General features: G+C 36.6%; 1 protein-coding gene across 5 annotated transcripts; it reads right to left on the reverse strand.

The window, feature by feature from the left end:
- Window positions 1-829: 829 nt before the first annotated feature.
- Window positions 830-27,124, reverse strand: SPDL1 (spindle apparatus coiled-coil protein 1). 5 transcript variants are annotated; one of them, XM_067732891.1, is made up of 12 exons: window positions 26,956-27,113; window positions 22,331-22,502; window positions 20,373-20,549; window positions 15,581-15,775; window positions 14,585-14,734; window positions 14,387-14,485; window positions 14,200-14,310; window positions 12,090-12,230; window positions 7,040-7,143; window positions 6,254-6,441; window positions 3,983-4,322; window positions 830-1,518 (listed from the first exon to the last, which is right to left on the reverse strand). In XM_067732891.1, the coding sequence occupies exons 2-12, from the start codon at window positions 22,487-22,489 to the stop codon at window positions 1,371-1,373; spliced, it is 1,812 nt and encodes a 603-aa protein (XP_067588992.1). In that variant the 5' UTR covers window positions 22,490-22,502; window positions 26,956-27,113; the 3' UTR covers window positions 830-1,370. The 5 variants fall into 5 exon arrangements, with proteins under 5 accessions (XP_067588992.1, XP_067588991.1, XP_067588988.1 ...); XM_067732890.1 differs by lacking the exon at window positions 830-1,518 and having other exon boundaries at window positions 1,539-4,322; window positions 26,968-27,124; XM_067732887.1 differs by lacking the exon at window positions 830-1,518 and having other exon boundaries at window positions 1,539-4,322; window positions 26,956-27,117.
- Between the last annotated feature and the right edge of the window lie 2 nt (window positions 27,125-27,126).

The raw sequence follows: 27,126 nt of genomic DNA on the forward strand, positions 1-27,126 counted from the left end.
TTTGTTCTCTAGTGCCTTCAGCTACTTCTTTTTGTAAGAAATATTATTTAATATGAAATTTCTAACTTCCTTAGAGTATACTTTTTATAGCAAATTAAAATTAAAAGTTTATTAGTTGATTTAGAAGTGAGAGGCAATTTCCTTTCGCCTAACATATTTCAATAGACATCTAATTAACCCACTGTTAATGGTTAAGTATGTGTCAACTTGGCTGAGCCACAAAACCTAGATATGTTGTCAAACATCATTCTAGATGTTTCTGTGAGTTCTTTTGGATGAGATTAACATTTAAAGCTGTGGACTTTGAGTAAAGCAGATTTCCCTCCAGAATGTGGGTGGGCCTACGCATGCAATTAGTTGAAGCCCTGGATAAAACAAAAGGCTGACCTCCCCTGAACAAGGGAATCTTTTGCAGCAGACAGCTTTTGGACTTGAACTGTGCCGTCAGCTCTTCTTTGGGTCTACAGCCTGCCAGCCCACTCTGTAGATTTTGGACTTGTCAGCCTCCCTATTTATACAAAATGCATTCCTTAAAATAAACTTCCAATACACCCACTTAATGTATACATGAAATTAAGTTATAGACAAAGCTATAATCATTTACAGGAAAAAGTCTTTATTTGTAAAGTTTAGAATTGAAAATATATATTGTGTGTGTGTCTGTGTATGTGTATATATATATATATATATATATATATATATATATATATATATATATATAAATTATATGTACCAGGGAATTACGAATCCCTGAAGTTTCTTTTTTCTTCCTTTATTCCCTTTGATAACATGCTATTATCCATACAGAGTAAAAAAACAAAAAGGGGAGAAATTATAGCAGTTTTATTTTAAATTTCAAAATTATTTTTTTCATGTAATTGAGACAAAATTTAAATCATGTATATGAATACAAAGATGAACATATGTGCTTTACACGCTGACAAAATCTAGTTACAATATAATATATATTTTTAAACCAAGTTTTCTATTTTCACGACATAGTGAAAAACTACGTTCATAAAAATGTACATAGAAAAATATAATAGTTAATGTGTTCTTTTTTCAAATATATATGGCTCTGAAGGTACTTTAAAAATCTATATACAATGTAACCAATAAATTTGTAATAACACTTTCCTTCAGCTAATGGTTTCTTCACTGTGATTCATAGTTCATCACTTAGGGAACTCTCCTGGTTAGAATCACAACCACATTTTGAATGTTTGGTGAAAGGAGCATGAAAGTGCCAGTTCCTGGCACAATGAGTAGAAGGAAATAAGCTACAAGATGGTATACTTCAGATAAAGACAATCTTAACTAACCTCCAGAGCAATCTTTTGGGCAAGTGGTACCTTACTCTTATTAAGTCTTTACTGCTGAGGGCACTGGGTCTCTGGAGTTGATTTGGAGGACACGTATACAATAGGGTGTGATTTCTTACAGGTTGCCTTTTCCAATTTGCTTGCAGTTTCTTTCCCTTCTTTAACTTCTGTTTGAAGCCTTGATTCAGCAGCTAACCTACAGGCATTAAAGCATCCACTCTGAATTCAAATGTGGTTAGGAAAAATTAAAGAAGAAACAATCCACCAGTATAATGGACCTCTTAATGAGACATGGTGATTTTTTTTTTTTTAGGTATATAAGGAGAAAAATTATAGTTGACTTCAATACCATTAAAAAAACTAAGTCACTGCTGCACTAAAAGAACCTTTTTATATCAATAGACTTAATTTTTCAGATGTCTAAAGAAATGTCTTTAAGGTTGAATAAAAAGCCATGGCAAGGCCTAAATTAAAGAATTAAAATATAATGAGGGTGCCTATCATGATAAACACAACTAACAAAAAAAATTTTAATGCTAGAGCAGTATTTTAATGTTAACATGACTTACAAAAGGCAAACGCAAGATAAAAATTAACAAGGAATCCTGGGCTGCATGAATAGACGTCTATTTATCTCATTAAAAAAACTCAAATTGAATTTCAACTAGCAAAATAATAATTTAAGAAAAAAAAGTGAAGAGATATTTTAAAGTGCCTATAAGGATATTTTATAACAAGAGCATCAATTAAATTTATAAAGCATGCAATAGTGAAGTTCCCAATAAAAGCCGTATTTATTATTACAATATTACCATAGGATTGTGTGTCTAAGTTAAGCATGCAGAGAGCAAAAGGTTGGAAACATCTAAAGTTAGCAGATGGACACACACACACACACAAAAACAAATGTTTTGTTATTTTATTTGTTTTTGTTTAGCAAGACAAAAACATTCCAACGTGCTACTTGAGTCAAACAAGTAGCTAAATACATTTGCTTAAATAATTTTTATCAAGCAAAAAAAGGCAGAAAAAGAAATGAAGACAACGTAGATAGTAAGGTTTGCACTGATCATTTCTGGAAATTCACCTCCAGGAATATACAATGGTCAAAACACACATACACAGTGAATCACATATATACAAGCATAACCTGTTGAATTCACTTCAGAACTACTCGAAACCATGTGTGTATCAGATATCATTCATTTAAAGCTGCTTCTTCCTTGAGAATATTAAGCTTTGATTTTATGTGACTTATGGGTTATAATGTGATTACATAAAATTTCAAGAAATGGAGTAATACATTACTCCTATTACTAATTCTAATAACTGCAATATTGTTGAAGTGCTTTCTTTGTTGAATACTGTTTAGTAGCACGGAAGACTTGAAGACAAATCAGATAAAACATACAAGAAAGCCCTTTTACATAAGGTGGGCTATGTCTTACCATTTCAATTCGAATGCATACTAGTAAAATGTCTTATTCTGTACCCCTCCATCAAAGACTGACCCTGGGAGTACCTTAAAGATCTCCTTTCATAGCAGACAATCCAAGCTAACTATTTTCACATCAATATGCTTAATTTTTAGAATGTCTATTTATTTTAATTACATTTTTCATTCCACTGCATAAAGACATCCTTCATCTTTTACCATCTTTTTTTACCTTCTCCATTTTCCACATTCACTTCTTTTTTGCCCATTCTTGGTCCTGCCACACACACCTGCGGTACGCGGGCCTCTCGCTGTTGTGGCCTCTCCCGTTGCGGAGCACAGGCTCTGGACGCGCAGGCTCAGCGGCCATGACTCATGGCCAATGGGCCATGAACGGGCCCAGTCGCGGCATGTGGGATCTTCCCGGACCGGGGCACGAACCCGTGTCGCCTGCATTGGCAGGCGGACTCAACCACTGAGCCACCAGGGAAGCCCAAGAACGTGTTTCTTATACCACCCTAACCTCAGCCACTGTACCTACCTTTTCCTTCCACTCACTTCTCTTACCTTCTGCCTTCTATTATTTTAATTTTTTTTTTTAAAGGATAAGGTCCTTAAAACATTAATTCCTACAGACACACGTCTGACACTTCCTCTTTTAGTCACAAACTCAATTATGCAGAAACTAGAGGCTTTGAAGTTTGGGTGTAAATTGAAAATGAATTACCTGTGATATTTTAAAATGTCAGAATAGGTATTAAAGCACATTCTTGAAGGCTTAGGATAAACAATTTCGAAAGCCATAAAACATTTCACCTAACAGTTTTTTGGAAGGCTGAATTTCTTAGACTAATGGAAAGCCCTTTTAGGAGATAAGTTAATTTTTTTTCACGGCAACTCTTGAACCAGGAAAAAAATAAAACTGTACATTTATTCAAACCAACAAAACATTCAAAGAGGTACTAGACTGGGGTATTTCTGCCTCATGACATAGAAAAGTGTTACTTTTTAAAACAATTCCCTTATTCAGGAGTCCTTTTCCCCTGTAATCATTTTAGTCTTTCTTAAAGTTTTAGAAAATCGGAAGGTAGGCAGATGAAATTGGGGAATTATACTGCATGCAATACTAAGAAAATAGATAAAGAAACAGATAGTGCAGTTCATGCAGCGATAGAGAAGAGATGGAGAAGGCTGCTCACTGCCTTGAAGGAAAGAGGACACTGACCTGGGAGAGTTAGGGGTGTTTCCACTTCTTTCACTTAAGGCTTCCGACTCAGCTGGAACTCCTATAAGTTTCACACATTTCTTTTCCTTCCTTGGCTGAGGACCCACGGACAGATTTTTGTAAGGAGACAGAATGACTCCTGATGTGCTTACAGAAACTGTCTTTTCCAATTGCAAGTTATCTTCTAAATTGTTAGGACAGGACTGTACCTCCTCTTTCTTAGGTGGTAATCTATAAACTTCTTCCTCAACAGCACTGGTGGTACATACATCGTTAGGGGTGGTTATATCCACAGGAAGTACCTCACGCCTCTTTTTGAGTACAGGCACTTCAATTTTCTCTGAGAAAAAAACCAATTAAAAATAGACCTAGTCAATAAATCAAACACACAATCAACATAAGGTAAAACTAGTTATAAATGTATTTTTTTCCTTTCCTTTTTTCCCACTTCCATTCCTTTAAAACCCATTCATCTCCTTACTGAAATACATTGTCTTTAATCCTTTCTTTTTCATGGATTCCAGTAACTATATCTTTTCGAGGTTATCTGGCTATAAATTTTTCCTTAGGATCTCAATATATTTGACTCTCTAGGAATGAACACTTAAATGTTCTCTTCTAGGGTTATGATAAAAGTTGCATGGGGCTTCATAAGATCTCACCATGGAAATCAGGAAGGATATAGTGGCGAAGAGTCAAGGAATCCAGGTACTAATCCTAGTGCTAACAACACTCTGCAGCTGGGTGACCTTGGGAAAGTCCTTAATCTCTCTGAGCTTTGTATTTTCTTTTTTTAAACCTTGAATAATAATAGTCATCATTTATTGAGCAACTACTAAGTGTAAAGCACCGTGTTAATGTGCTATATGCATTCACATTTAATCTAAGGCGTGAGCTTTGTTTTCTTTACCTGTAAAATGGGGATTAAAAGCACCCATTGAGTGAAGACTCAATACTGTGTCTTATAAGGATTAACATAACATCATTCCATCCCTTATGCGGGTCCATATACATAGTCACAGAATTAACTGTTCTAATACCTTTTCTGTACCCCCATACCAATGTGTCTTTCATTTTCAATATCAAAATATTGGTGAGGTTGGAGAAACCATGGTTGAATGTGGGGCTGGTGTTCCTGTTGGTATCACTATTGTTTTTAAATCAGTATTTTCCCTTTCTCTAGCACTGCTCCTTTGAAATCCACACCATCTAGATTCATTATACTTCCTCCTGCTTGCTGTATTCAGTTCACAGCAGACCTTTGAAATTTGAAATGGATAATTCTTAATCAGGACAGGCTATTAATCAGGGAAGGGAGAAAGGATAAGGGGAAAAGAAGCTTTTTTAAACTATAAAGAATCCTTATTATTGCTGACAACCTCCCCACTATTGTTGAGAATCACTTCAGTCACTGAAATAATAATGAAGAGAAAGTTGTAGGCATGTGAACAGTATAGGGGCTGAAAAATCTATAACCTAAAACATGTAACAGAACTTTTTTTTGGTCTAAGAACCATCACATTCTTAGACTCTTTTATTTTGGGCCTTTTATTTTTTAATTTACATAATGTAAAATCACTTTTTAAAATGTATCATATGCAGAGCCTACATGCTTAGGCTATTTCCTATCTCAGTGATTACACTTGATAGTTGTCCTCTAATATCCGTCCTGCTATTCCTTAATAGAATCCCAAAGATTTAGTTGGGAACATGGACCCTGAGAATCAAGGCTGAATTTCTCTGCTACTCCTATAGGCAGGTAAGGCCATGTAACTAAATTCTGCTCAAGGAGATATATGTTGATGAACAATGCAAAAGAAGCCTAGATCCTGACATTGATCAGTCTTAGAATGCCCCCTCCAGACTTTTATCAGGGAGAGGAATAAATACCTATCTTGTTTAAGTCTCCATTATTTTAAGTTTTCTATAAACATTAGTATTAACTAATATAGCTCTCAAACATCAGTTGCCTCAACAAAACTGAACTCTTTGGTATTATGTAAGATGCTGCAATCTTAAATGGAAAAGTCTCAAATGTCAAGGTTCTACTATACAGATATCCAAAAAGAATACCCATTATATTCATGCACATCTAGTACCCAGTTTCTTTGAATTTTCCTACACATTTTGTAGCAATAAATTTATTAAATACAGATACATAGCCAAATTAGTTTGTAATATGATGTGCATAACGCTGTAGCAAGGAAAAAAAATGATATGATCTCTCAGAGCTTCTTGTGATAGAAAAGACAAAATATGAGACATACATACCTTCAGGTTCATACTTCAGTTTTAACTCATCTAGTTTAGCTCTCAGTTTCATATTTTCACTTTGGGAAAGCTGGAGGCACCTTTCATTCAAAAAAAGTTTTCGCTCAATATCCAGAGCCCGCTGGCTCTCAAATAATGCTTTCATTCGCTGGATGGACAATTCACCTTTAGTGCTTTCATTCTCTTTGCTATATTAATAAAAAAAAAAAAGAGAACCAAGGAATATTAAAATAACACAATAAGCAAGTGTAATAGTTACTACAAATTATTTACTATATTATATATTTGAACTCTTAGTAAAATGTATTTCCCTGGGTTTTTAGTAACAAAGAAACAATAAGCAAAATAAGCTTTTTTATATTTAACAATAGCAGTTTCAAATTAGAAAAACAATCTCATTTCAAAGGAAATGAACAAAGGGGGGCATATTTTCCACATTTACGCATGTATAAATAAATTCCTTTAAGTTTTAAGTTACATGATATTTATTCTTTAAAAATTTAGACTATAAGAACATTTTCTACTTTAAAGTTCTTTTTTACTTACTAATCTGAAAAGCTTTATGAAAAACATAAAGAACTAAAAACATTTCATTATTCATTGAAAGTATTTTTCTTCAATAACCAGCACTAATTATATCTTGAATAAATCTCATTTGCTACACAGAGGTATTTCTGTTGCCATTCCTTTCTGGAATTTTCTTTTGGCAATTTAAAAACGAAACTATAACCACTTATTATAAGCAAGTCAAAAAAGTCTCTGTCTTCCCAGGCCCCCAACACTTACTTTAAGTTTTCAAGCTTTATTTGAAGTAAATCTGTGTAATAGGTGTCATCTTCCAGAGCAACAGAGTTGGCTGAAGGCTTAGATTCCATACTTTCATATAAACTCTAAAGAAAACAATTCTTATTACTTAAAATAAGTAACAAATTAGGTTAGCATAGGTTTATTAATAATAGTATCAGCTACCACTTATTGAATGCTTATCATATGGCAGACACTGTGCTAAGCACTATCCACTTAACTCATTTACCTTCTGAAGTAGGTACAAGAATGAGCATTCCTCTCCTACAGATGAGGGAACTGGCTCACAATGCTACAGGCAAGTAAACTGAGAAGAGAGAATCTGAACGCAGATCTGTCTCCAAAGCCTATGGTTCTAAGTACACCTGTATCCTCCCTCTGGTTTCTCTCTTCTGGCTTTTAAAATGGAAGAAACAAATACTCACAGGGTTTAGTTCTGGCCTTTATGACAAAGCCATAAATTACAAAAATATAAAAAAGAGTGGAGATCCTTACAGTTATTTTTGGTGCCCACTCTTCTGAGATTCTGATGGAATCTCTGTACAATTTCTCTAGGGGAAAAAAAAATGTAACTCTGCTTAAAAACGTGTAAACAATTTCAGAGATTGCAGGTAAAAGCCCCTAATTTAAAGCTGTAATTGTCAAAGTATAGTGCAGAGTCCACTAGTGAGCCACATACACCTGCCAAGAGATGTTTTGCAAATTTAACCAAAATTGCAGTCCTTTCAACAGTTCTTACAAGAGAAAGAAAGTTATATAAACTTAAAATTTTATGATACACTAACAGCTACAATTTAGAATGCCTAAAAGGTTATTAATGTTTACAAAATTTGTCATTTGTAAACTTTAATTAATTCTTTAGTGTGAAGATATCTGTGCTCCCTAAGTTAATTTATAAATTCAATGCAATCCTAATAAAAATGCCAACAAATTTTTTTTGGAGCTAGACAAGATGTTCATAGGGAAAAACAAACATGAAAGAATAGCCAGGAAAAATGCTGAGAAAGAAAAGCTATGGTGGGAGAATAGCCTTACCAGACAAAACATACTATAAAACCTCTAAAATTAAAAGCATGAGTCTGATGTGCAGAGAAGTAGGCCAGTGGAATAGAATGGAAAATCCAGAAATAGACTCAAGCATAAATGGATATTTGATATATGGTATAGGTGTCATATTAAATCACTGCCACAGGAACTTCCCTGGTGGCACAGTGGTTAAGAATCTGCCTGCCAATGCAGGTGACATAGGTTTGATCCCTGGTCCGGGTAGATCCCACATGCTGTGGAGCAACTAAGCCCATGTGCCACAACTACTTAGCCTGTGTTCTAGACCCCGCGAGCCACTACTGAACCTGCATGCCCTAGATCCCATGCACTGTAAATACTGAGCCCACTCGCCACAGCTACTGAAGCCTGCGAGCTCTAGGGCCCATGTGCTGCAACTACTGAGTCCACGTGCTACAACTACTGAAGCCCGCATGCCTAGAGCCCATGCTCTGCAACAAGAGAAGCCACAATGAGAAGCCTGGACACTGCAACGAAGAGTAGCCCCTGCTCGCCGCAACTAGAGAAAGCCCGCGTGCAGCAACGAAGACCCAATGCAGCCAGTAAATAAATAAATAAAGTAAATAAATAAACAAATCACTGCCACCGAGATTGACTTCTTAATAAATGATGCTGGGACAACTGGCTAGTTATTTGGAAAAGATAAAACTCAACTTATATCTCACACTATACACGAGAATAAAATTCAGTAGAGATCAGATCTCTAAATGTAAAAAGTGAAACTGTACAAATACTACAAGAAAACGTGTTAAGTCCTCTATACACACAGGCAAATAAATACACCTATAAAACAATGATATGCACTATGATACATTATTGCCAGCGGGAATCTAAATTGGTACAAGCCATGTGGAGGAGTTTGGGAACATCTAACAAAACTATGTATTAATTTACTTTTTACCCAGCAATTGCACTGTAGGAATTATCCCTGATGATACATCTACAACAATAAGGAAATGCAAATCTATGCAAAATGTACTTTGTAGCACTGTATATATAGCACTGTATATAACTGCAAAATAATGGAAATAATCTAAATACCCAGAAACAGGAGAATGTATAAGAATCCATACAATGGAATTCTTTGTTGCTGTTAATAAGAATTAGGAAGTCTCTCTAAACTGAGATGAAGTGATTTCCAGGTTAAAGTTAAATGAAAAAAAGGAAAGTATAAAAAACTATCTGTGTTATTGCTACATTTTGTCCAAAAAAAAAAAGGGAGAAAATAAAGCCTATATAAAGCTGCTCTTTTTGCAAAAAGAAACAGCATGAGTAAATCAGAAACAAATGAAATTGGCTACCTAAAGGGGTGGGGTGGAAACAGCATAGGAGGGATGGGCAGACAGATATGTCTCTGAGTGTATCTTCTTTATAGTTCTTTTAGAACCTTGTTAATGTTTCACATGGAAAAAAGTATATACATAAATTCAACAAGGATGGATGGAGGGCAACAAAACAAAATAGAAACAGAAACAAACCTACCTAACTGTATTTCAGATGCATAACACACTCATACCAAAGAGGAGTAAGGGAGGAGGGGAAAAAAAAAACCCAAGTTAACTTTTGAACACAGTATTTTGACTATATACCCTCAGGCTAAAAACAAAAAGAACTACAAACAAATCCTGAACTTCAGTGAGTAGGGTAATTCTGAAACTATCAATATATGTATTCTAAGAATGAGTAAATAAGCAAATATATTGAGGACAATAACCGCCAGGTTTTTCACTGGTGGGTAAAACGGGGTAGGCAATGAAGCCTGTGGTATCAGATTCAAACTGGAGTTATTAAGTATGAAATCAAGGTTTTCTTATGTGTATATATATATATAAATACATATACTCACACAAACCTATTCACACAAAACATTCATAAATATGCATATAACACATACATAAATACACTAAATATATGCACACAGACTTCTAGTTCTGTCTGCTAAAAGGGTCTAGAAGTGATAACATTCCAGTAGCAATAAGCACATCTAGTGCCCATTTCTTGGTTTCTAAGTGCCATTGTCCACTTAAAGGAACCCGTGCTCCTTGCAGAAATGCTGATTCCAAGGCTGGGGCAGGTGAGCTAGGAATATCTTGTTGTGCCAGAGTAAGGAAGCATTCCTGCTGGCCAAAGCTGGGCGATCAGAGTAAATAAAGAAGTTACAGACTACAATCCATAGGATAAAATAAGAATTCATGAGGCTATATGATATCAATAAATAAGCGAGGAGGAAAGTTCTTTTCAATCCCTTTATTATTCTTCTAACTAATAAATGTAGAAGGAATGATGAAATGATCATTTGGCAATCATCACAGAACCTGTTTCAGGCAAGAATCATCAATGGATGTTCAAGTATAAGGAAAAACAGATATATACTTGGTATAAGTAACTCCCCCCAAGATATTTATTAATTACAAAGGGAAGAATCATAACCGTACACTGGAGAAACCTGCTGGCATAACCACAACCAATCAAGGTTAATATAACCAGTTACGGTACAAACAGACATTATGTGCCACCTGATGTACACATTGAGAAGGGTATAATAATACTCCTGTAGTTTTCCATCAAAAATACATAGCCTGAATCTAATTATATCACACACACCCTAAAATGAGAGAAAATCTACAAAGCAAACGGCTGTACTCTTCAAAAATGTCAAGGTCATAAAAGTTAAAGAAAGCCTACAGAATTGTTCCAGGTTAAGGGAGACTAAAGAGACTTGGCAATTAAAGACAACATATGGGGCTTCCCTGGTGGCGCAGTGGTTGAGAGTCGGCTTGCCGATACAGGGGACACGGGTTCGTGCCCCGGTCTGGGAAGATCCCACATGCCGTGGAGCGGCTGGGCCCGTGAGCCATGGCCCGTGAGCCATGGCCTGTGCTCCGCAACGGGAGAGGCCACGACAGTGAGAGGCCCACGTACCGCAAAAAAAAAAAAAAAAAAAAAAAAAAAAAAGACAATGATCACAGATTGGACCCTAGAAAGGAAAGCATTTGGGTATTTTTGTTTTCCAAGAAAGACATTAGTGGTAATTGGTAAAATATAAAAGGCAACTTAGCCAAAACTACATATCAATGTTAGCTTCCTGATTTTGATCATTGTATCAATACTACGGTTATGTAAAATGATAAGCTTCAACACTGAGGTACAACATAAGGGTTAAGGGGTATCTGGTTTGCAACTTACTCTCAAATGTTTAAGATAAAAATGTACACACATGAGAGAGAGAAAATAAAAAAGCAGATGTGGTGAAATTGATAATTGGGGAATCTGGGTGAAGGGTGTATAGAAATAATTTCATGACTTTTCTGGGACTTTGAATTTATTTCAAAAAATTTTAAATAGCGTATTAAAGACCTCTATGAATTCCAGTTGCCACATAATATTGGACAATGTGACAAAAGTATTACTATGCATCCATTAAAAAACAGAGGTGGAGAGCACCGAAGAAGAATCAATTACTGGTAACACTCAACAGGAGGAACAAATCTCACTGACAGAATGTTGAGTGGAAGACAGAAGCAAAAGAGTATGTAATGAATGATTCCATTTATACGAAGTTCAAGAGTATCTGTACATGTAAAGCTGATACAAAGTTAGAAGGTGGGAGGACTCACTTAAAAGGGACATGACAGTGCTGCTCTGGAGTGCTGGAAGTATTCTATATCGTGAGCTGGGGAGTAATTATAAGGGGGTATATGTATGTAAACTATGTATGTATACATATGTATACACTAAAGATATGTATGTACACTAAAGATATGGGCACTCTGAGTATAACTGAGTTACAATTTACAACAGCAACAGATATGAAAAGCATAAAGAAACTAGAAGAAAACATTAAATATTGGTAAATCTCAACGGAAATTATACGTTAATTACATAATAAAGAAACTCGTTCAAGTTAGAAGGATTAAGATACTCAAACCAAAATTTGGCTGTGTTTTTTAAAGGTGTTTATACATACCTTAAATTTCTCCAGATTCCTAATTTCACCTAAGAGATGTTTAATTTCCCCATTCTTCTGCTCCAGCATGGCAAGTAACCGTTCTTGCTGTTCAAATTCAGCTTGAGACCCTTTCATTTGTAGCAATGTGGCGATTTGTAACTAGAAAAAAAAAATCCCTCCTCCCATAAAAATTGAGTGGGGGAGAGGAAAAGTCTGATAAACATATTTTCGATACAATTCATATTTTATACTATATTACTTTGACCTCATTTTGGAAGCTAAACTAATTAGCTATTTCTAGTCTAATACTAGACTAGAAAAATTTGAAAACATTTTATACCAATAATCTAGTTAGACATAACTCTTTAGTACTTATTTAGACTACTTATGAGTGATAGTTGAAGTCCATAACAATTATTTGTACTTCTGTGAAACATAATTGAGCTGCATGGCTGTGGTCTGGAAGCACATTACTTATGCAGTAAATGAGCCTGGCCAAATGCTGTGCTGTACTCATCATATGCACTCTCATTAAGGGTCTGAAGCAGTTTCTCAAAAATTTTGATTAACTTCAGTAGTATTAAGGGGGGAAATTATTAAGCTACTCACATTCACAAATGTTCGATTCACAAAGAACAAGGATGGAAAGCAAAGGTAAAAGGCAATCTAAGGATACTGAAGCAACCTTTAATACAAGTATAAATTTATTTTGTAAGAGCAGCAATCAACTTACCTTATTATGACTCCACCTAAACTTGGAGTTACACAGCAATCAGAAGGAAATTAACTAAAATCTAAACCTAGCAATCCTTTCTGCCTTTGGAAATTTCTGTAGTTCTTAAAAAATGTCAATTAATTTAAATACATTTTTGAGTAAAGCGAGCAATGATACAAAGTTTTAGCTATGGTTACAAGTAAGAGAGAAAGGTGAGTTTTAACATTTTTAAGGACCACTCTTTGTTCCTGCTTCAAACTGGAGGCTAGACACATTTAGCCTCAGAAGATTCAGAATGCTACCTGTGTCTAAAGACAGTCTGGGGTATCACGGGAACATTCAGAGATTAATAACAGTAGCCCAACAAATACAAAAAGAAAAGAAAGAGAAAATATGAGAAAATTTACAAAGAAACAATTCCCAGATAGGGGAGAGCCTCAGTAAGCCAGATGGCACAGTTAAAATCCTTAGAAATAAAAGCCACAACTATTGTTTAAGTCAGCACTTCATTTAACTCCAGGACAACTCTAAGAGTCAAGTTGTATCATCTCTATTTTACAGATGAGGTGACTGATGCTCTGCAAAATAAAAATACTTGCTCAAGGTCACACAACTAACAAGTGACAGACTAGGATTCAATCCCAAGTTCATCTAATGCCAAAGTTTAATCATTGACCTTTCCTATTTCTTTGGTGAATCTCATCATCCTGAAAAAGAGGCGGGAAGCCTTACGGACTTCTAGTTACCACCTCAGGAGAGTTAGGCACAACAGGTCAGGGATCAGGAGTCTAAGGATTGGTACAATACTGGAATCTTTCTAACTTCAGCACGTTTTTCTGTTACCAGCTGTTTGACTGAAATGACGCCCAACAAACCCTTAAAATCAGAAGGGATTATATGCTTGACTTGAGAAACTACAAGGAAAGGAAATTCAAATTTCAGTCTATAACTAAGCCTTTGTGGGAGAATTGAAGATTTGTGAGAGAGCTAGTTTTAGTTGAAGTAGGAACCTTAGGGCTATCCTCAGAAAGAAACTAGGCCAACAGTAGGAAAGAAAAACTTTTTAATACTTGTTTTTTCCCACTCTACAAAGAAAGAGCTAATGGCAAGGCTAGTGAGTAACAATTAAAAGCTCAATTTCTCTGGCAAGGCTAGTGAGTAACAATTAAAAACTCAATCAATCAATGGATGCTAAAAATACCACTACTAAATCTACACAGAATTAATTTTTTAAAATAAAATATAAAAGGGATCTTTCATTCAATTAAAAAGTTTTTTCTAAAATCATGCAGTTCTAGAAATAATTATGTAAGTATATTCCTTGAAGGAAAAGATGCCTTCTTTGATATATTTGTACATGTAATGCTGATTCAAAATAGGTTTAATAAATCTTTGATCATAATAATTCTGTACCTTCATTCTTTGCATCTGTTCTCTATTAAATGCATTTTGCTTCTTTAGTGACTGATACTTGACTTTCATGCTGATAAGCTGACGTTCCATTGCTGCCCTTCGATCTTCCACCTAGAAAATATTAACATGTTTAATTATGCTTTTATTAAGTGAAATGCCAATTTAATCAATGGAATATTTTAAGTACCTCTGAAAACAAAGAATTGCCTTTACTGTTAGGGTCCAAGGCTTGCTGGAGTGCCTGGTCTAGCTGCACCTGAAGATCTTGATTTGCTACACGAGCTTTCTAAGTTCAAAAGAAAACAATTTAGCTAATAGAGATTAGATTAGCAAGACAACAATTTATTATAAATTGGAAAAGATGATGTTACTGTAATCACAACACCTCTAAGGCATTATAGTAAGAAACTGCTTCTTTCTCTCGCTCTTCTTTTTCTTCTTTAAGCCGGTCTACCTGGCGCATTAAATTAGTATTAAGAAGTTCTAGTTGTTCTTGTCTGTACTGTAGTTCGTTCACTTCTTCTTTGAGGGTGGTCTATTCAACAGGAATGGAAAAAGAAGAAACTCTCTTGAATAATCCTTCATTTAGCAGCTGTTCAGTTTATCTATCAGCAGTGGTTCACACCCAAAACTAAAACTAAGAAATAGTCAAAGGTTATAAGGTGCATAATAAAATTTTTAAAAAATTATACTCATATACATATCAACTTCCATGCTACCAACTTTTTATATTGGGCTTTTATGACACAAACTAGGATCAGGATAAATGTCTAAATTCTTCCAGAAGTTTTATTAATCTAAAAGTAAAGTCTGCCTTACATAATCATGTAACCTAAAGCTTTACTTTATTTGAAGTAATCCATCTAAAAATCCTGTAAGGCTGCCCTGGTGGCGCAGTGGTTAAGAATCCACCTGCCAATGCAGGGGACAGGGGTTCGAGCCCTGGTCCGGGAAGATCCCACATGCCGTGGAGCAACTAAACCCGTGCGCCACAGCTAGTGAGCCTGCGCTCTAGAGCCCGCGAGCCACAACTACTGAGCCCGCGAGCCACAACTACTGAAGCCCACGCGCCTAGAGCCTGCAACAAGAGAAGCCACCGCAATGAGAAGCCTGTGCACCTCAACAAACAGTAGAGAACTAGAGAACTAAGCCCAGGCGCAGCAACAAAGATCCAATGCAGCCAAAAATTAAAAATAAATAAATTTATTTTAAAAAATTAAAAAAATAAAAATTCTGTAAAACATTTTTTAATTAGTTAGATCAAAGTTAGGCCAAAAAATATTTCAGCCTTAAAACTAGCTCATAAGGATTATTACAAAAACATGAAAAATATACAAGGGAAAAAAAGAAAACTCCAGAATACACATGCCATAAAAATTACCTTCATACTTTCCATTTCAGTTAGCTCAATTTGAAGAGCCAGCATCTCTGAAGAGATGCTTTCGTGTGCACGTTCAGACATTATTCTCATTTCCTCTGATTTGCAAGAAAGGAGTTCCTTCTGATGATCCACTTTGTGCTTCAGCTGCTTTTCACTAAGCCTAGCTTCATCTAGTTCGGCTTTCAGTTTTTCTAACTAAGGTAAAAAAAAAAATCACAATCTATAAATCAAAAGGTAGTGAAGGTCATCAGAACATACAATTGCAATACAAATTGTTCTGGTATCTGCAGGATAACTATTTTGGAAGGTAGTCAAGCTGAACAAGACTATTTAACTCCTTTTCCCAAAATGTTACATAGTTCCAAATCTTGGAACACTAAGAATACAGGCATACCCTGTCTTATTGCATTTTGCTTAATTGCACTTCCCAGATATTGCTTTTTTTTTTTAACAAATGGAAGGTTTGTGGCAACCCTGAGCCAAGCCGAGTCTACCAAGCGATTTTTCCAACAGCATTTGCTCACTTCCTGTCTTTGTGCCTTATTTTGGAAATTCTCATAATCTTTCCAACTTTTTCATTACTATTATATTTGTTATGGTGATCAGTGATTTTTGATGTTATTATTGTAATTATTTTGGGGCATCACAAACCACACTCATATAAGAGGGTGAACTTAATCGATAAATGTTGTGTGTGCTCTGACTGCTCTACCGAATGAATGGTCATTCCTATCTCTCTCCCTCTCCTAGGGCCTCCCTATTCAAGACACAACTCAAAATTAGGCCAATTACTAACCTTAACAATGGCCTCTCAGTGTTCATATCTCTCACTTTAAATCAAAAGCTAGAAATGATTATGCTTAGTGAGGAAGGCATGTCAAAAGCTGAGACAGGCTGAAAGCTAGGCCTCCTGCACCAAACAGTTAGCCAAGCTGTGAGTGCAAAGGAAAAGTTCTTCAAGGAAGTTAAAAGTGATACTCCAGTGGACACACAAATGATAAGGAAGCTAAAGAGTCTAACTGCTGATATGGAGAAAATTTCAGACGTCTAGATAGATGAAAACAGCCACAACATTCCCTTAAGCCAAAGCCTAATCCAAACTCTCCTCAATTCTATGATGGCTGAGAGAGGGGAGAAAGCTTCAGAAGAAAAATTTGAAGCCAGCAGAAGGTGGTTCATGAAACAGGCTGTCTCCATAACATAAAAAAAAAAAGTGCAAGGTGAAGCAGGAAGTGCTGATTTAGAAGCTGCAGCAAGTTATCCAGAAGATCTAGCTAAGATAATCACTGAAAGTGGCTACACCAAACAATAGATTTTCAATGTACACAAAACAGCCTTCCAGTGGAAGAAGATGTCATCCAGAACTTCCATAGCTTGAGAGGAAAAGTCAGTGCCTGGCTTCAAACGACAGGCTGACTCTCTTGCTAGGGGCTAATGCAGCTGGTGACTTTAAGTTGAAGCCAATGCTCACTGACCATTCTGAAAATCCTAGGCACCTTAAGAATTATATTAAATCTACTCTGTCTGTGCTCTATAAATGCAACAATAAAGCCTGGCTGACAGCACATCTGGTTACAACATGGTTTACTGAATATGTTAAGTCTACTGTCGAGACTTACTGCTCAGAAAAAAGATTCCTTTCAAAATAGTACTGCTCACTGAAAATCCACCTGGTCACCCAAGCAAGATGTACAACGAGATTCATACTGTTTTCATGCCTGGTAACACACATCCATTCTGCAGCCTATGGATCAAGGAGTAATTTTGACTCTCAATTCTTATTACTTAAATACATTTTATAAGACTATAGCTATTTAAGATAGTGATTCCTCTGATGGATCTGGGCAAAGTCAATTGAAAACTTTCTGGAAAGGATTCACCATTCTAGATCCCATTAAGAACATTTGTGATTCATGGAAAGAGGTCAACATATCAAAATTAACAAGAACTTGTAAGAAGTTAAATCCAACCCTCATGGATGACTTTGAGGGGTTCGAGACTTCCGTGAAGGAGTAACTGCAGATATAGTGGAAATAACAAGAGAACTAGAATTAGAAGTGGAACCTGAAGATGTGACTGAATTGCGGCAATCTCATGATAAAATGTTAATGGATGAGGAGTTGCTTCTTATGGATGAGCAAAGAAAGTGGTTTCTTGAGATGGAATCTGCTCTTGGTGAAGATGCTGTGAAGATTGTTGATATGACAACAAATGATACAGAATATAACATAAACTTAGTTGATAAAGTAGCGGCAGGGTTTGAGACAACTGACTCCAATTTTTAAAGAAGTTCTAGTGTGGATAAAATGCTAGCAAACGGCATTGATGCTATAGAGAAATCGCTCATGAAAGGAAGAGTCAACTGATGCAGCAAACTTCATTGTTGTCTTATTTTAAGAAATTGCCTCAGTTACCACCCTGATCAGTCAGCAGCCATCAACATGGAGGCAACACCCTCCACCAGAAAAAGATTATGACTCACTGAAGTCTCAGATGGTTAGCATTTTTAACCATAAAATATTTTAAAATTAAGGTATATACATTGTTGTTTTTAGACAGAATGCTATCGCACACTTCAATAGACTACTTTGGAAACTAAAAAATTCATGTGACTTACTTTACTGTGATATTCACTTTTTTGTGGTGGTCTGGAACTGACTCTGAAGTATCTCTGAGGTATGCCTGTTTATTTGTGTTTTTTTTTTTTTTGTGGTACGCGGGCCTCTTACTGTTGTGGCCGCTCCCGTTGCGGAGCACAGGCTCCGGACGCGCAGGCTCAGCGGCCATGGCTCACGGGCCCAGCCGCTCCGCGGCATGTGGGATCTTCCCGGACCGGGGCACGAACCCATGTCCCCTGCATCGGCAGGCGGACTCTCAACCACTGCGCCACCAGGGAAGCCCGGTATGCCTGTTTAAAGGGAACGAACTTATAGCAGAAGGGTGAAGCTTTAGGGTCAGGCCTAGGTTTAACCTGTCTCACTTACATTCCTCAAATGTAAAACTGTTAAGTGATCGTACCTACCATCACTGCGTTACTGTGAGGCTCTCAACTGAGATTGGGTGGGTAAAACATGTGGCACCACACTTAACACTCACTGAATGGTTTGTTATCAATAGAAAGCTTTTGCTTGATGTCCAGGGTTCTCATTATCATCTATATTGAATTCTCTTCAATAGGGTCTCAACATTCTTAGAATATATCCTGGTATTTGTTTTCTATTTAAAAAATAAGAGGCTTCTAGCATGATTTCTTTTCCCTTTTCTATTTTCATCATGTGAAATAAAAATTTCAGCTGATTGATCTATGTTGAAATGTGGACATTCTTCTGAAAAACATCACTGAATGACCCAAACTTATTGTATGGTGAGATGATTGGGGTTTCCTATTTGGCCAAGGCTAGGCATCTTTTAACAGACAGTGACATGCCTTGTTTTATAAGCATATAAATAATCCATACAAGTAATCAGAGTAGGTCTGGATTCCTGGCCACTTTGGCTGCCGTGTGAAGAATAAGTGGTATGACAGCAATGATGGAAGCAGGCTGCCTGGATAGTAGGGGAGAGACGATGTTGAGCTGGACTGCAGTGTTATAGCAGAGATGGGTATTTCATAGCTCAAGTTCTGAGAACTTGTTGATGGATTAAATATGAGAAATAAGTGAAAGAAAGATAGCAAATAAAACTCCAAATTATTGGCACAAGTAATGTGAGAACATCAATAAGACTGAAAATATTTTTTTGAATTATTTAGTCTTTACTCCACCAAAAAGCCATCTCTATAACTGGCTTTACTTCAGACTCTGAATATTTCCTACATTACTCTTTTTTGTTTAGGTAATGAAAATTACTGCTAAACTGAAAATAATATCCAGGAAAAAAAACAGCATCATTAACAGTTATTGGTGTCTTAACTCAGAGAAACTTCAGAGAAGCTGAATTATTATTTGTCAGAGTGGTATGCAAGATGATTCTAAGTATTACATGAAAGCATATTTTGATAGTTATCTTTGACTGCATATTAGGACAAAACATAACCAGCTCAAATATATTTCATTGATACCATTACTTAAAATGAGAAAACATTTAAAAAGGGAGTCAATTTAATGAGAATTAATTAACAGTATAGGTGGTACAGGTATATATAAACATCTTAAAAGATGGTACATGAAACACAGTGAAACAGGCTTTGATATCAGACAGCCTCAGTGCAAATTTTGACTGCTAATTTCTCGCTCTATAATCTTATCCAACTTTACTCAATCTGTTTAAACATTGGTTTTCTCATCTGTTATATGGAGATAATAATGGTACCTCCCTTATGGAATTGTGTAAGAAGTGGATCATATGTATTAGTTTATCTTCAATAAACAAACTATAAAGTATCAACTCTAATGTACCTTAATTTACCAAAAACTATTGGCTTCTTTTGTGGAATTATAAAGTGTGCCACTAGTTGCAGTGAAGGTTAGGGAACTAGTCTTTCTGAAAAGGGACTAGCATACTAAGCACTCTAAGCAAGGAGGTTATGCTGACCACTAAACTAAAACTCCGTAACAAATACTCAGTTGCTAAAATTAAATAATCCTATTTAATTAATAGAATGTTATTTATACAAGTCTCTTAGGTGAACTATTGTTTCTCAGTGTTCCCACTCCTAATATTAAAATGATGGAGCCCTTAATCTCAGCTGTTTTGCATAGATGTTACTAAGAAAATCTTCTATCACCTAAAGTTTACACATGGTTGCATAAGCATGAAATATTTTTGTTCTAAAACACAGAGATATCCAAACCTTATTTTTTAGTTCATTCACTTCCTGCCCATGGCTTCTGCTCAGCTGTTCTTCTAATTTCTCCAGGTGCATTTTTTGTTGTTGTTTAATAGCTTCACATTCAGAGCTCAAACTTTCTAACATTCGACTCTTGAGCTCAACTTCTCTCTGAAGTGTATATTTTTCTTGTTCATAATTCTGAAAAGAGATTCAATTATAATTCAATTACATAAAAATAACTTAAAGCCATCACACATAAGCAGTTTTCACCTTCAGCTGAATCATTCCTGTTTCACACATTTGCTGCTTTCTAAGTAACAACCACATGTTAAATCTGAAATAACTGTAGTTAGTATTAATGTTAACCCTAGAGGTATTTTGAGACTATATTAACGTTCGTGCTAGGGATATGGTAATTGCTTCTATGTCCTGCCAACGAAGTAAAAAGTGCTCTAAGGCTGTCAATGAGTCAAGTGCTCTCTGCTAGGAAAAAAAAAAAAATTAATAGCATTTAAGTTTTCCTAGTGAGAACTATTTGGTTTGATAATAATATGCTCTACTTGTAGCTCTGAGTAAAATGAAGAAATAGTGGACAAGGTATAAACAGAAATACTGAATTAGCTCTCACTTTCAGAATGTAGTCATCTGAAAAATGTTCATAAATGTTCATAACACCACTCAGATGAATACAGTGCTAAGACAAAAGTAGTATTTAAGAGGGCTTTTGCTTACTGTCAAGAAAGTTTAAAGATAAAAAGGGCATTAGTACAAACTTCTTCAACAAGCTTTAAAAAATAACATAAATAAAACTAGATTTAATACGAGAAAATTTTTAAAAAGGGTTGCCATTAGTTTTTTTTTCCTGATATAGTTAAACTTTGAGATCAAAGTTTAAATACAATACTGAGCATTTATTAAATAAAACTGACTTATTCATTCTTTCAATAAATATATGCCAAATATTAGGGATACAGCCGTGAACAAGACAGACAAAATTCCCTCTCATGTCATGTCTCTCATGACAGTGGGGGATGAACCACTCAGATGGAGGCAACAGCTCCTGTAAGGCCCATAAGGCAGGACTAGTATAGCTAAGAACAAAGGAAAGTAGTTTGAGATGAGGTCAAAGGTTGAAAGAGGTCAGATCACATGGGGATATACAAATCCAGGTAAGGAGCTCGGATTTTGTTGTAAATAAAACTGGAAGCTGCTCTTTGCTTTCAGCAGGGCTGTGACATGATCTTTTGTATATTCTTCAATGACCACTTGGCTGATGTGTGAAGAATGAATGGTGTGAATGGCAAATGCAGGAAGCAGGCAACCTAGTCAAAAGGCTACAGTAGTAATCTAAGGGAGAGATGACGGTGGTCTGAACTAGAGTGGCAGTGGTATAGATATTTTGTAGGTCAAGTTCTTAGAGCTTACTAATGGATTAAATACTAGAAATAAGGGACAGAAAGATATTGAGTAAAACTCCTAGATTTCTGGCTCAAGTAACTGGATGAACGTTATTACATTTACTAAGTAAGGTAAAGAATTTTGCAAGAGCATGTTTGGTTAGTGGGCAGGGAATTAACTATTCTGTTTATGTTAAGTCTGAGATGCCCATTAGTGGGCAATTGAATACAAAATTCTAAACTTTAGGGGAGAACTAAGGACTTGGTGTAACAATCATGGGGCATTTAGATGTTACCAAAAACTATGAAACAAGTGAGGTCACCTAGGAAGAGTGCAGACAAAGCAAAGTCTAAAATTCAGTATGTAGTAAAGAGAGTGAAAATAACTTATTTTTTAAACTCAGAACACACTGAGTCAGAAAAAATATTAGAAATTCATTTAGTTCATTTCCTTTTAATGGGGATGGGTGGGAACTAGGCCTAAAATCCTCAGAAAATAAAAATAATATTAATAATTGCTGGACAACACAGATCTTCAGTAGCTAAGCACATCTTTGTAAACAGAGGAATATAGTGTCCTACCTCAGTCATGGTCATCATTTCATTACGACATTTATCCAATTGATTCTGCAACTCGTTCTGGCTCTCCACTAGTTGTAAACCATACTGTGCAGCTTTTAGTCGCTCTTCTTCAACTTCTTTGAGCTTGCATCGAAGATCTGCTATTATATCTGCCTCCATGATTTTTTCCTGTCTATTGTAAATAGAGGAAATAAAAGTACTTAAGCTTAAACAAAAAACTCCATATCAATAATAAAAGATATGTGTGTGTTTGTGTGTTGTGTGTGTATGTATATATTCAATACCACTGCTATATAAAAACACAGCATTAAAGATTTTCTTCCTGACTTTTAAATGGTCAAATTTGCATTCTTGTTCTAAGAGCCAGGTCTGACTATTTTGTTACCCGATTTTAGACCAAATCAAAAAAAAGATGAATACATTTAATTTTGCTTCTAAGGGATGCACTATCAGGAAACCATTCAGTTATTGTGTGCTAAGCTTCCTTAAATGCTAAGGTAGGATGGTCTCATAATTATATCACTATACAGGTAACCAAGTTAAGAGAACAATAAAAGAAGCCAAAAAACTTTATAGTAGCATAAATGCTACTTAAAATATAAAAAGATGGCTTTGAATAAGATTCATAAGGTAAGGACTAGCCTGTCCACAATTTTTCACAACAGTGTTAACTTCCTGAACACATTAAATGTGCTTTATTGAAAACAGACTCACTAGCATTTTCCTAGTTATTCATAAGAAAGCATGCAAAACAGGCACCATGTTCAGAGTAATTAAAGAACAATCTCATTCTAGATTTTCAAGCAAAGACTTAAACATTATATATAGAAACATTCCACTTTAACTCAACCTCACTCATCATCCTTTCCAAATTGGTTCCAGGCTCTTAGGCCAGGCTTAAACTCAGCTTTGCCTTCAAAGAGCAACAAGCCATTATTAAGTTATTCTCCCATGTCTCCAGTCAATGTAGTCATTTCCTTCAACACATACTTCTTGAATGCCTATGTGCCGAGCTCCATTCTGGGCACTTCAGATACATCAAGTGGTCAAGCGGACCCCAAAAAAGGCTCTGCTTTCATAAAACTTACCCTCCAGTAGGAGAAGACAAGCAATAATAATATAATAACTAAATGCACTAGAAAGTGGAAATGGAAAAAAAAATAAAACAGGGTAAGTAAGCTTGGAAGAGGTGGGTGTATCCTAACTAGGATAAAATTTAAAATGTGTTGAATGGGGAGCCCCTCAGGTGACTTCTGAGCAAAGCCTTGCAGAGGATAAGAGAATTAGCCATGTACTATTTAGGGAAATCATGTTCCAAGTAGAGGTGTAGCACTACAGTTGAAGGAAGTCCAAAGAATGAACAAGATAGAGTATATATAGGTCAGAGGAGATAACAGAGGAGAATATGGAGATCAGGCCATTGTAAATAAAGGCTTTAGCTTTCTACTCTGGGTGAAATGGGGCATCACTGCAAAGTCTGGAGTAGAGATATGATACATTTAGAAGGATCATTTTGGCTGATACGTTGAACAGTTTGGAGGGAAGCAAGTTGGAAGCAGAAGATCAGGTGGGATGACCGCTCACACCAGAGTGGCTGCCATAGGAGGTGACGAGAAATGGTCAGATATAGCATATATTTTGAAGGGAAAGCCAACGTGATTTTCTGACAAATGGAAATGTGGGATGTGTGAAAGAGAATTTTTAAATGCCTCCAAAGCTTCTGGCTGAGCAACTAGTAGAATAGATTGGCCGATAGTTGAGGCATCAAAAACTGTGGGTAAAGACTGTTTGGGAGAGAAAATAAGAGGTTTAAGTTTTAAAACATGAAATATGTCAAGTAAGCAATGGCTATAAAAGTAGGAGAAGGGTATGGGCTGGAGATATAAATTTGGGAGTTATTAGCATAAATACATGAGCTTTGTTATCACCAAAGTATGAGCATAATTAAAGAGAAGAGGACAAAGGTTGGAGCCCTGTTATGAGGTGGGAAAGAAGACCGTAAAGTATACTCAAGCATGACCAGTGAGGTGGGAGGAAAATGAAGAGCATGTGTTGTCCTAGAAGTCAATAAACAAAAATGTACTAAGGAGGCAGAAGGTCAACTGCACCAAACGCTAAGTTAAATAAGGTGAAAACTGAGAACTGGCCAATGGATTTGAATTAATGGAGGTCAATTAGGAGATGACCCTAAGAGTAGTTTTGATGGGGAGATGTGGGCCTGATTGGAGTGAATTGGAAAGAATGGTAGGAGAATAGTAGACAGCAAGCATAGTTTTGCTGCATAGTTTTGCTGCAAAGTTTGTCGCATTATAAATGGAGCAGTAGCTAGAGAGAAAGTAAGATCAAGTTTTTGGGGTTTTTTTTTTTAAGACAAAAAATTTTTTAAGAAAAAAATAATTTTAAAAAAAATTTTAAGGGCTTCCCTGGTGGCGCAGTGGTTGAGAATCCACCTGCTGATGCAAGGCACACAGGTTCGTGCCCCCGTCCGGGAAGATCCCACATGCCACGGAGCGGCTGGGCCCGTGAGCCATGGCCGCTGAGCCTGCGTGTCCGGAGCCTGTGCTCCGCAACGGGAGAGGCCACAACAGTGAGAGGCCCGCGTACCACAAAAAAAAAAAAAAAAAAATTAAGAAAAAAATAACAGCATGCTTGTATGACATGGGATAGATCCAGGAGAGAAGGAAAACTAACGATATAGAAACATGGAGAACTACTGGAGTGATGAATGTGCAGGGTCTGATTTTTGGACAGGAACATAAATGTTTCATCTAAAGTAAAGGAAAGCATATGGGTACACTGATAAGCAGGTAGATATAGTGTTGGGAGTCAGCCTAAGTGCCCTTCTAATGTCTTCAATTTATCAGTAAATTAGGAAGCAAAATCTTTGAGAATGAAGATGAAGGAAGAAATACAGGATTTTAGAAGCAGGGGGAAAAAAAAGGTATCCTATGTTATCCAGGGCTGCCTGTCACTGCTCTAAAATGCAAGAACTTTCCAAAGCCTGTACATGATGGGGCCAGCCACTAATTGTTGCACTAATTGTTAATAATAATTTATATTTGCTAAGGATTTGCCATTTGCCAGGCAGAGTGCTTCAAATGCACTATCACATTTAATTCTCTTAATGGACCTGAACTAAGTACTACTGTCATCAATATTTACCAAAGAAAAAACAGAGCTAGCCTCAAGACATCCCAACCAGCAATGTCCAAGGCAGCCAAAAAATTAGCTCTCATTCATTCCAAAGATTTGCTGGAATTCCTATTTTGTGTCAGGTACTGTGCTACTGCTGAGGATACAATGTGATCCCCAAACTAGACAATATCCCCGCCTTCCTGAATCTTACAGTCTATTAGTGGAAAGGCATTAAATCAAATAACTGATACGTAAAGTTACAAGTGTGATAAGTGCAAGAGAGAGAGGTATATGGTGCTGAGACTATAACAAAGGGCAGCTGTCTTAATCTGGGTAGTGGGGTGAGGACAGGGTCAGGGGGAATATGGACAAGAAAGATTTCCCTGAGGAAGTGACTTTTCAACAGATGTAATGAATGTGTAAGAATTAACCTATCAATCTGCGGAGAAAGGTAGCCAGGGTTGAATAACAAGCACAGCAAAAATGTGCCAAACATTGTGCTCGGTACTTTGCAAACATTATCTTATTTAATCCTCTCAACAACTATATGAAATAAAAGGCTTTCACCCCCATTTTACATATGTACAAACTGAGGCACAGAAACGTCAAGTAACTTACCCAGGGTTATCAGGTAGTAAGTGGCTAAATGAGATGGGAACAGGATCTAGTTCCATAGCCTGGTGCTCCTAACCACTTTTCTGTTCTGCCTCTCAGAAACGTAGCATATACAAAGCATTTAGGAGACAGGGGGCTCAGGGAATCAGGCTGCTTGAGTTCTTACCCCACTTTCACTACTCAATGGCTGCATCAACTTGGACAACTTACCCAATGTCTTGTTTTGTCATCCGTAAAACAAGGACAATAACATCTACCTAAAGGGTTTTTTTTTAGAAGATTAAACCAACAAATGAGTAAAAAGCAACTAGGACAAAATCCAACACGTAACTGTATGAGGCAGCGCTGTCCAGCAGAAATATAATGCAAAAAAGACATGTCGATTTTTAATTTTCTAGGTGCCACATTTTAAAAAAAAGTAAATACTGGCGAAACTCACTTTAACAATACGTTATTTAACCCAATACATCCAAAAGATGATCATTTCAACATGTAGTCATTATAAAGATTATTAATGAGGTTACTTTTTGGTGTAGTCTTCGGATTGCCAAATGGGGCTATATTGGCTGTCGTACTGGACAGCGCATATCTAGTGTTTGTTATCCTCCGGAGGCCCAGGCAGCGGACCCGGCTTTCCGTATCTACGCAGAATCCTCGGGAGCGTTGAAGCGGCCCAACGGAATATTGAGACCGGCTCGGAACCTGGTTTATAAGAACTGAGTTCCGCCGAAGAAGCTGTTCCAGCTGAAAGCCTGGGCGGAGACCCAGGCCCCCAGTTTCCTTGGGCCCTGCTCTCCCCTCCCCAGTAGTCCTCTCCATGCCGCTCCCCAGCTTCCCTCTTCACACGCACTTCCATCCAGGTACCTTGCCCCTACCTCTCTCCTCACCCCTTCCCCTGCTGCTGCAGCTCGCCGCGCTCAGATTCTCGACGTTAACGCCACCGCACCGCAGACACCGGCCCATTCACTCAGCAAGCTCTCGATTAAGCGCCAGGGCTTTTTGAATGTAGTTCCCGCGAGAACTCACATGTCTCGCGAGACTTTCCG

The sequence above is a fragment of the Pseudorca crassidens genome, chromosome 3, assembly GCF_039906515.1.
Source record: "Pseudorca crassidens isolate mPseCra1 chromosome 3, mPseCra1.hap1, whole genome shotgun sequence".
NCBI lineage: Eukaryota > Metazoa > Chordata > Mammalia > Artiodactyla > Delphinidae > Pseudorca > Pseudorca crassidens.